Here is a 10,923-nt window from a genome sequence, read left to right on the forward strand (position 1 = left end):
CAGGAATTTCCTAAAAAACATTACACAGACTCAAACAAAGGTAATCCGCTGCGGTCAGGACGTTTCAGGTGAGCGTCCCAGCCAATCACAGCTCTCCTAACAGCTTTCACTGTTGATTAACATTATTTTCCGCTAATTCACTGTTTTCCAACAGCACAAATGAAGTCATCTGAGAGCATGAATTAGTAATCTGCGCGCACGTTTTCTTCATCTGAGAGCACAAACCGTTAATCGATGATGCTTGTTTTCCCTCCGCGGTGCCTGCCAGGCTGTGGGTGGTACAAAGACCGAGCAGGAGGGCCCGAAGTCTGGCTCGTTAAGCCGAATGCAGAGTGAGTTCAGCGGACAGGAAGTCAGCTCAAAGTTTGTGTCACACGTCTGACACACGGCCGTCTTCAGAGTGTAAAAAGCTTCTGGTGCTTTGTTCACCAGCTCTAACGCTGAGCTTTCAGCTTGACTGCAGATGAACCAAACCCAATAAAAACAGCTGACACTGCACTGCGGACAGGTGGAAGTCAAAAAGTCTTTTCTCTGACATGAACAGTGAGTGAATCACACGATCGTGAGACAGCGGTTACACTCACACTTCAAGCCTCTTATTGTCCAGATCTGATGTTTTTATTGGGCTGTTTGAGAGCAGACGAGGACGAGGACGAGGACGAGGACGAGGACGAGGACGAGGACGAGGACGAGGACGAGGACGAGGAGAAAGAGGTGTGGAGGTGTGTGTGGACGCCTGGAGTGGAAGTCAACGGCTTCACACAAACACACTTCACCCAAACTTTCATGTTGTCAAGAGCTGCTTTTAAGCACAGCTACGTCTCCACAGAGAGACACTCAGTCGCAGAGGCATAGCCACATTAGGGCCAATGTGTGCCAGTGCCACTGTGATTGACAGCTGGCCCACCCTATCAGAAGTGCCCAGCATAAACTTGAAATTCAAGGAACGAAAAAATAGCCCATAATAATATCATATAAAATTGTGAGATCAATTTTGTTTCAATGAAGTATGATAACGTTAGAAATATTGACAGACATGCTCTGTTGGGTGTGTCAACAATCGCTGGAAGCTCGCAATGAATGCTAGCTGTTAGCTGCGCATTAACTGTTATGGCTTTGGGTTCAGGCTGTCTGACCGTTTATTTTGTTGTTGTTACATGTTTACAGAGCGCTCGCGATCGCCTACAATGTTAGTCTGACATACGTGTTTTTGCTCATATTTAGCTCAGGCTACTTTCTATGGTTCTCCTCTCCTCGGTCTTGACCAGCTGTTTGACAAGTCTTTATGTTTGATGTTAAAGTCACATGCATGCATGTATGTCGTGCCTTAAATTCCCCCGGGGATGAATAAAGTATTAATCTATTTATCAGTGGAGCCCATTAATCGTCTGATCTGTGAGGAAATCACGTGTTATTTAATTTTGGGACAATTGCTGTAGACCTACTGCCTATATCGGAATAACAAAAAAAAAAAAAAAAATGTACAAAATAGTGGCCCACAATACTTTGCAAAATTCCACCCTGTTGAAAAATCCTGGCTACGTCACTGCTCAGTCGAGACGAGAGATGACCGTTCAGACTGAAGTCACACTGCGAAACCTCAGACCTGGATCTGATCCAGAGAGGAGCCCAAATCAGAATTAAAGAGATCGGATTCTGTGCGACTGTCCCGCTAGCTAGCCTCCGCTCACACAGGTGCCGACGTGAGCCGACGGCTCAGTCAGCTGATGCCTTCAAAGACTCTGAGAGACGCCGTCAGATGTGATGAGATAAATGGACGCGTGAGGGAGGCGGAAGCGGAAACAATTAAGAAGAGAAGCTGAAGGCTGAGTTTCCACTTAAAGAAAGAGTCATACGGACGCGTCGCGTCGGCTCTGAGCGAACATCTGTCGCCTCAGCTGCTCCGTCTAATTGTCTGACGGTCTGTTTGAGGTAAGAACTGTGCTGCTCTTCAGATGGAAGAAAAGCAACTGCAGAGGGAAATATTGGTGTTTTATCTCACTGACCAACTTTTTCAAAAGCAGATCCAGCCCACACACACACACACACACACACACACACACACACACACACACACACACACACACACACACACACACACACACACACACACACCAGGGAACAAAGCTGAACTGCTGATAAGCTGAATGTGAAGCGATATCCTTGTTCAGAAACATAAAAACAGAGGAAGAATGAATCAAGGCAAGAAGACACGCCCGTTCAATCAAGGCATCATCACAGCGAAGCTTCTTAATGCTAACGTGCAGCTTCTGTTTCCTGCTTTTTCCGTCTGTCTGCGCTGATTTCAGATCCCTGTGTGGTAAAACTTTAAGCAGGAGTGGATCCGCTTTGCCGCAGAGGCAGATTGATCTGACTTTGACAGCCTAACAGCAGATATAGATAACTGTCTGGCAAGTGAAAAGATAACGACTGAGATTGAATCACTGTTCCGCAAGACACGCTGCAATTTTAACAAGGCTGGATACTCTGTGTGTATCAAGTGGAAAAAGTTTGGAAATAACAATGCAGATGACAGGAAAATGATTTTGTTTGTTGCAGAGACGTTATGCAGAGCACACGTTCCCCTGTGGTGGGAATATCTCACATCCAGCTGCATTCTGGAGATAGCAAACAACAATGTTTTTTATTGCCATTTGATCAAACCAAATGTGCACTTGCAGCACTTTAAGAGCACCCCGACTCCAAATGCGTAAGAGGAGAGCGACGTGCGTAGGCTTTCTGATGAAAAAGTCCATTTTTCGTTTGGCCCTCGCGTCATTGTTATATGATACAGCTCAGATCTTTGCTGCTGTGAAAAGCTTTGTGCCCTCCAGCAGCACAGAATCAAGCATTTAACAAGACCATTATATAAGATAACGTGTTCCTGAGATGCATGTCTTATAAGCTGCTGATTTCAGACCTGCCAACTTGTACGCATTTTGTGTAGCAAGTACACAATCTGACATCTAAATACGCTGGTTCGACTCGCCCCTCGAAGCTACGCAAAACGCTGCAGACGTGAGTTCTGTGGCAAACGTGCACGTGCGGTACTCATGTCTGACAACACCAGTGCTGTGCCTGAACGACAGCTCATGAACGCGTTCATATTTTGGGCGAATGGGGTTATTGTTAAAGATTGTCTCCTTTTGTTTTCTTTGCATTTTGCATATAGCTCATATAGACCTCCTGAGGTTTTTTCCTCTCTTCTTATGTTTATTATTATTATTATTGCTATTATTTTTTTTTTTTTTTACTTATTTATGAGTAGATATACATCTTTTAACATCACTCATTTATTCACTTTTTCTCCTTTGGTTAAATTTTACTTAACTATTTATTTATGATGACTATGATTATTACCATCATCATTACTATTACTATTATTACTATTATCTATTCATTTAATTTATCCCTTTGTTTATGATTTATCTGCATTTGCCTTTTCATATCTGTTCTGAATTTTTTTCCTTGCACTGACTGATCATTTTATAATCAGATCAAATGACTACGGACCACTCTTCTCCCCTCAGCCTCGTTTCCAGCTGCAGCAGCTGTTTCCGGACCAGGAGCTCTGATAAAGCTTCTGAACACGCAGCAGACGGACAAACAGACAGACGGACGGACGGACGGACTGACGGACTGACGGACAGACGGACAGACAGACAGACAGACAGACAGACAGACGGACGGACGGACGGACGGACGGACAGACAGACAGACGGACGGACGGACAGACAGACAGACGGACAGACGGACAGACAGAGACGGGCTGACGAACGCTCAGCAAACAGAAAAACATTCTGCTGTGGAGAGTCGAGTGTGTTCACAATAAGTAAATAAACAGTAAACAGATTACCAGCGAGCGTTCTGGTAACACCTCCTTTCAAACGCCTTCTTCCTCACGGCTGATTTTGGTCCTGATTCTTTAAAAATGTCTGCTCTGCTCTTGTTTGAGTGCGTTCACAGTTTGACGGCAGACAATCAGGGACGTTTCTCTGTGTGCGTGCGATGAAACCGGATTTGAATGTTGTAGTTTAAAGACTGTAATCTGCCCCCCGGCGTACTCGCTGTAGCTGCACGTCGTCAGGCAGGGCGAGAAGCAGACCTGCTGAAGATCTTTGTTAACCATTAGCTCCGCTGCCGAGCCTCTACCTGGGCAGGTGCTGCACCTTACAGGTAGCACAGCGAGCGCAGCGTGACTTCAGACGTCTGTTTGGCTGCGAACTGAAAATGTGCAGAAGGGTCAACACTTACGAACACACAGGTTTCCGCTTTCGTAGAAGCCCGGGCAGCACTGAGAGCGCCGCCTGTACATGGTCCTCACGCCTCGTCTGTACGCCGTCTTGTAGCTGATCCTGTGCGCACACACACACACACGCACGCACGCACGCACGCACGCACGCGCACACACACACACACACACACACACACACACACACACACACACACACACACACACACACACACACACAGAGTGTAAACATGACTTGGTTGGTTGCTCACTGAAATCTTTATTTGTACTGTGTTTTGTCTTCAGGTCGTATGTCCACTAAGACGTTACGGTGACATTTACCAAAAAGCAAAGCAGCGGTTCACACCATGGTGCTGTAAAGAATGAGGCCCTGTAATAACATACTAAAAATGCGCTCACATCACTACACTTCTTAAAGACACTTAAACGTTTAAGGGAGTTTCTCCCACTCATTCAAGGACGCTGATGTTGTCTGACATTTCAGCTTAAGATCAATGACTCAGCTCTTAGCTGGAGGAGCTAAACTGGTGGCTATAAAGCTTAATGTGGTCATTAAAGCCGATATGCCGACGGTCGCTCATCAAAATGACCACATCAGGCGGAGCTGAAGTGCTGCTGTCGGGTAGTAGACACCAGTGACTGACTGCCTCTGGGCCTCAGCAGCAATACTGTACACAGTACAACATGTATGTTTGACTCACGGTGAGGAAGACGTGAACGGGCAGGACAACGTCTCTGAGACGAAGACACGCCTATGTAAGGTCCACACTTGTCTCTTTCAAAGAAGAACTAAATCCAAATACACACCAGGTACACAGTATGTAGTACTGTATAAGTAGTACGTACATACAAGTGTGTACACACAAACACTAAAACAGTCGAGAATATAATCAAAAATATGAGTAACTTATTTATTCCTTCACAGGAATAAATGTCCCTGACTTATAGAACTTATACATCTACAGAAACCAGTCTGTCCCAGTTCAGAGCTGGGACAGAAACCAGTAAACCTGGACATCCGCAATGACCTCTGACCTCTTCATATAACTCAACCTAATGAGCGTGACGGCAGTGGACACAGTTTAGTGGACTGCGTGATGTTTGCTGCTTTGAGAGGAGAAACCAGGAATAAGAATCTGAATTTTCAGTTTTTGGATCAAGTCTTTATCGACACATATTCCTGAGTACTTTACACAGGAATACTGTGTGTACTGGAGTAGGAACATCTGTGTTCTGTTGAAATCCAAACATTTTGCCTTTAAATGATTATTCTGGAAGTCATCAACCAGCAGCAGTGATGTGGAGAAGGCTGTGTTTGACTAACAGAAAACTAATGAACAACAGTTTGACTCGTGAGGTTCTGGGACTTTCTTCGTTTTACATCACAATAAATTGAGCCCATTGAGATTCTGGAGTGTCGGTCAGACAAAAGGAGAGATCTGAAGGCGTCACTTTGGACTTTTATAGACTAATTTAAATGAAAAAATAACGAGGACATTGAACGACGTGACAATAACCATCAGTGTAGACCAGCTCCGTCCTCACCTGTGTCTGGTGCACTTGAACCAGTTGAGGATGTCGGTGCAGCGGGTGTAGTAGACCTGGTCAAACGGGTGGGCGTAAGACTCCTGCACAGTCACTGCGTAGCTACAGGGCGGAGGAAACGAGCACAGGTGAACAGATCAGCAGGGTTTGCTTCAAGGTTAATTCCTCTCAATGGCAGCGTGAGAGCAGGTCATCATGTTTCTAATGAGTCTAATACACTTCACCCAAATTTCCCCTCAGTGGGATCAATAAGGGACAATCTTCTTTAATCTTAAAAGCTGAAGATCACAGCGGTAAGTTCTTTTTCTCTTGATGTTATCAATCAATAGCACTTCCTCTAAAAGCAGACGATCAGGAAGTGAAGCTCTGAGGACGCCGCGTGTCCCCGTGCCGCCATTCCTCAAATCTAAAAAGTCTTTAAAAGCCATTGATTCTTCGGAGCGCTTTAAAAGCTTTCACTTACTCCAGGATTTTTAAGAATCCCGGCAGAACTTTGAGCGTTTGTCCTCAGCGTGTTTTCTCGTTTGAATAAAGCTCGCTGAACCGAGTCTAACCTTTAGCAACAAGTGAAAACTGTAACCGTCATCGGGGCTAACATCCATTTCCACAAATCCCCTGATTACACTGAGAGATTATCGATCAGAGCACCTGCAGCGAGCCGCTCTCATCACAGATGACATTGTGCTTTTACTCTGCGCAGCACTGAGTGGTGAGACCACTCAAGCAGTCACATTAGCATCGCTCTGAATTTATGGCCCCGGGATGTCCCCTGGAGTAAACCTTTTCCCTTTTGCTTTTGATTATTGGCAAACACTCAGTCTTGATTTGTGGCAGCGAGTCCATTAGTTCACTGCGGCGTTATTTCACTCTGAATGCCGGAGAAGAGACTGAACTGGGAAGACTGACCTCTCCCAGTGGCTGCACACGTTGGGGTCGTCCGGATTGAGCGCCGACGCCGGGCGGGTCGAGCCGAGCAGGCCGAGCCACAGCAGGGCTAGAGGGGAGACCCCACCGGCCCTCATCGTCCTCTTCCCTCCGTCCTTCAGGCGCAGAGAGACACAGCGAGGACAAGACTTGGCCTTCAGATGGCTGCACTGTTGAGACATGGATCAGATAAAAGGACGACTATCACCCAGAGTAAAGATCTGCAAAGCAGGAAAACACTGCTGTGTGAGAACAAATCACAGCGCCGGCATCACGGCTCGAAGGAAAGAGGGCAGGCGTTTGTTTGAAACCCTAAAAATAATACAGAAAGGAAAAACATGGAGGGAAAACTTTCAGTGTGATTCCAAAAATACAACAACGGCACAGCCTTTCCTTTAAAACGGACGTTTTTTATACAAAGTGCACCTGAGCCCGGCGTGCTGATGGCCAGTGGTGCAAAATAACTGCATTTACTCAGGTACTACACTTAAATACAGTTTGAGGAACTTGTACTTTACTTGAGCATTTCCAATTTCTGCTACTTTCTACTTCTACTCCACCACATTTAAGAGGGAAATAAAATACTTTTCAATTAATCATTAATCATTAATTGACAATTAATCATCTCAAGACCCCCCCAGGTTCATATTGTGACCCTCTGGAGGGACCTGAGCCGTAGATTGAGCTCCACTTCAACCAGCAACAACAGTAAAATACTGCTTACACACTGCTGTGTCAGTATTAACCACCTGATGACGTCATATATAGTAATATATGAGCTACTTTTGGTACTCTTCCAGTATCTGAGTATTTCTCCGTGCCAGCGTGGGGCTCGTGATGTCGTAGCGAAGGAAACCTGCGTAAAAAGGAGGAGTGCAGGCGGCCATGAAGCAGCAGGTATGATGCTGAATCTGTGTGAGTCAAACAGCAGCAGGTTGTGGAGGAAATCTTTTCACAGGTTTCAGGTGTTTACAGAGACAGTACAGTGCTTTACATTCAGATCAGGCCCTTCAAGCCCTGGAAATGTCTTTATTCAGAAGGTTGGGTTTTCCATCCATCCATCCATCCATCCATCCATCCATCCATCCATCCATCCATCCATCCATCCATCCATCCATCCATCCATCCATCCATCCATTATATTATACATACACAGTATATATATATATATATATATATATATGTATGGCTCCGCAAACAATCAATACTGTGGCATAAATACATTGAAAATATTGCATTACTCTTTCACTTAAATACATCTCATTTCATCATAGAGCCACGATCCAATTAGATGTGAGAGCCCGTCCACTCATGCTCCACATGAAGGTGGTGGTCTGTGGGGACCGGCACGGGGACGGACTCCACAAACGACAGATGACTTCTTCGATGGCGGCGTGGCTTCTGCCGACGAGCAAATTTCCCCAAAATGATTTGTTTTAGGATCCAAAGCTTGTATGAAAATTAGTGCTGTCAATCGATTCAAATATTTAATCGCGATTAATCACACAAATATCATAGTTAACTCGCGATTAATCGCAAATTAATCGCACATTGTTATCTATTCTAAATGTCCCATTAATTATCATTTTAATACTCTTATCAACATGGGAAAGTGGATAGGCTTTCTTTGTGCAAAGGTTTTTTATTGAAAACAACGTGTAGTGTTTTATTTCACACTAACATTCTCACTTTGAGCAGTCGTTCACATTTGAAGCAAAGTCTCACACAATTTAACACTGTCAATAAACAGATGACAGAAAATAAATAAATACTTGGTTACGAAAAAGCTCTTCAACAGCACTTTCTAAGGGATCAAAACAGAGTGATACAAGATAAAGTTACAAAGTGCACATCATTGTAAACTAGGACTCAGCCTATAGTTCAGTTAAACCACGGCTTAAACGTTCCTTTCTTAAGTTTCCTCTGAACATACAAGCAGTCAGACTATAACACTCTTCTGTTTATTCACCAGAGGCTCATCAACGCAGCCTCTTATTTCTCTCCAGAAAGAATGAACATTACTTGTGTATGGCTGCAGTCAGCTTGTTCTTGGTTGTGGTATCCATACGCCTCTGTTGAAAGCATCCATTGTCGCCTGGTTTTGACGAGGAGGCGGCGGAGAATTCGCATTCGCCACGTGTTTGGCCATCAAGTGGTGTTTCAGACTGGATGTGCTGTGGTGATAATTTAGTTCACACCAACAATACACAGATAACTTTGGTCTTGTCAGTCGAACCATCTGACAACTTTTTGAAACTAAACTTTCCATTCAGAATCTTGTTCGCATCATTTCGGTGTTTCGCACTTGACATCCACACAAACCGGTAGCCTACTCTTTTACAGCTAGCAAGCAGGCAAGACCAAAACATGCATGGGGCGTGCCTATTGTTTTGTTTCTGGTTTACAATCGGATCCTGTAGTTTTTGTAACATTACTAGCAGTGGCCACAGCTTATAAAAACCTACAAGTTCACGAGGTCACAAAGAGCGTTAATCGCGTGATAAAAAAATGACACCGTTAAAATTGATTTGCGTTAACGCGATATTTCTGACAGCACTAATGGAAACTAAAAAAATGTCTAAAAGGCATGAGAGAGACTGTCGTCCTCTATTAGCAAAAACTTCTAGCATGTGGAAAGTGTTCAGTGTGTGGGTAGTTAGGGAGCGGGTGTAAAGCAGCATGGGAGGAAAAAAATGTAATTACTGTGATTCACATGAGCGGTGCAGAGCGAACGTTGATAATAATGAATGAGAGGAACTAATGAACGAAAAGTGATCCAAGCAGCATCGTTAAAAACAACATCAGCAGGCCATGTCACCAATGGGGGGCGGTGGCTGAACTCAAACAGCAACAGCGAAACCACACAACCAGGGTGGAAATATGGAGATTTCCTGAAATGTGAACAATATAACACCTGATTCAGAAAGCATGAAACCTGTGCTCGGAGCACAGGGAGGGCGGCTGAATGCACGCCAGGAGAAAGGAGCGCGGCTGAAAAGTTGAAATCTCCTGTACTCTATGCAAATAAAATAGCAGGGCACGCACTGCACCGCTGAGAACGCCAATCAGTAAACGCAGCTCTGCAAGCAACAGCTCGATGTGGGGTTGTGTGTCTGACACAAGCAATCTCGCTTCCTCAGAAATCACTCGCTGCTTTACATAAAGGTTAGCTGCAGCAGCACAGGCAGCAGCGGGGGGACATCATGTCTTTTTTTTTGTCTCCTCACACTGAAAAACTGCTGAATCTCAAAAGAATTCACTCATCAGTTTTTAGCTTCGTTGCTTTATTGTCATTGTTGCATCAAGCGCCACCTTTCTGGCTTTGAAGCGAGGTGGGAATTTGAGGCCACGCAGATGGAAATATCTGGCAAATCATTACCAAAACCTTTTTTTTTTTTCAGCCTCAGAGGACAAATATCTCCATTGAGGCGCCTCCATCTTCAAACTGTTTGCACAATGAATGTTTCCTGGGAGTGTTGTTGACGGCAGCTGTGGGCATGACAGTGACATAAGAGTCCTCGGCGGACCGATTCCTCATGCCATCGTGCCAATTCAGCAGCGCTCGACCTGACAGCCCTGGAAAATCACGGTGATGATGAATAAACCCCTGAGTGACAGAGGCAGTACGAGCCAGACTTTTCCTCCCACACTGTCCCGTAAAGGAATGACATTATGATGTCCATTGGAGGACAACTGGTGGAATGTTCTCATTATGTGTAATGTGAGCGAGGCCATGAGGAGACAAGCTGGATGTTTTCTTGTTTGTCTTCCAGGTGTCTGCTGTGTGGAGACAGGCTGCAGATAGGTATAATTAAGCTGAGGCAGTGAATCAGCCTCCACGTGAAGAGTCGACAGTGATTAAGAGCTAAGTTTGACAAAAACAACTGAACCGCTCGCTGACAAAACTGTGAAAATGTTAATAATTACACATTAAAGTAGACAGACTGATGCACGTGTGATGCATCGAAGCTAAAAAGGACGTCTCAGTGTTTTACAGCTCATTTATGAAGACTTTTGTATCACTTTATTTATTCTAGTTTGCCCTCATAATTCTTCCACATTCAGAGATCATGCTTGAAAGGAGTTTAGCCTAGCTTAGCGAAGGCAGGAAGCTAGGGGAACCAGCTAGCTTCGCTAAGTCAAAGGTGGGCTACGAACAAACAGCTCTGAAGCGTTGTGGGTTTAGCTGGTTAGCTGACACA

At 44.8% G+C, this 10,923-nt stretch overlaps 1 protein-coding gene across 1 annotated transcript in view; it reads right to left on the reverse strand.

Annotated features, from left to right (window-relative positions):
• LOC139350189 (multiple epidermal growth factor-like domains protein 11) overlaps nt 1–6,819 on the reverse strand; it is a 75,164-nt gene extending 68,345 nt beyond the window's left edge. The window contains exons 1-3 of the mRNA XM_070991440.1: nt 6,704–6,819; nt 5,798–5,899; nt 4,255–4,355 (exon numbers count right to left, since the gene is read on the reverse strand). Of these exons, the coding sequence (XP_070847541.1) occupies nt 4,255–4,355; nt 5,798–5,899; nt 6,704–6,819 (319 nt within the window). The remainder of the gene's footprint in view (nt 1–4,254; nt 4,356–5,797; nt 5,900–6,703) is intronic.
• Nucleotides 6,820–10,923: the final 4,104 nt, after the last annotated feature.

This window comes from Chaetodon trifascialis, chromosome 1, assembly GCF_039877785.1.
Source record: "Chaetodon trifascialis isolate fChaTrf1 chromosome 1, fChaTrf1.hap1, whole genome shotgun sequence".
NCBI classification, from domain to species: domain Eukaryota; kingdom Metazoa; phylum Chordata; class Actinopteri; order Chaetodontiformes; family Chaetodontidae; genus Chaetodon; species Chaetodon trifascialis.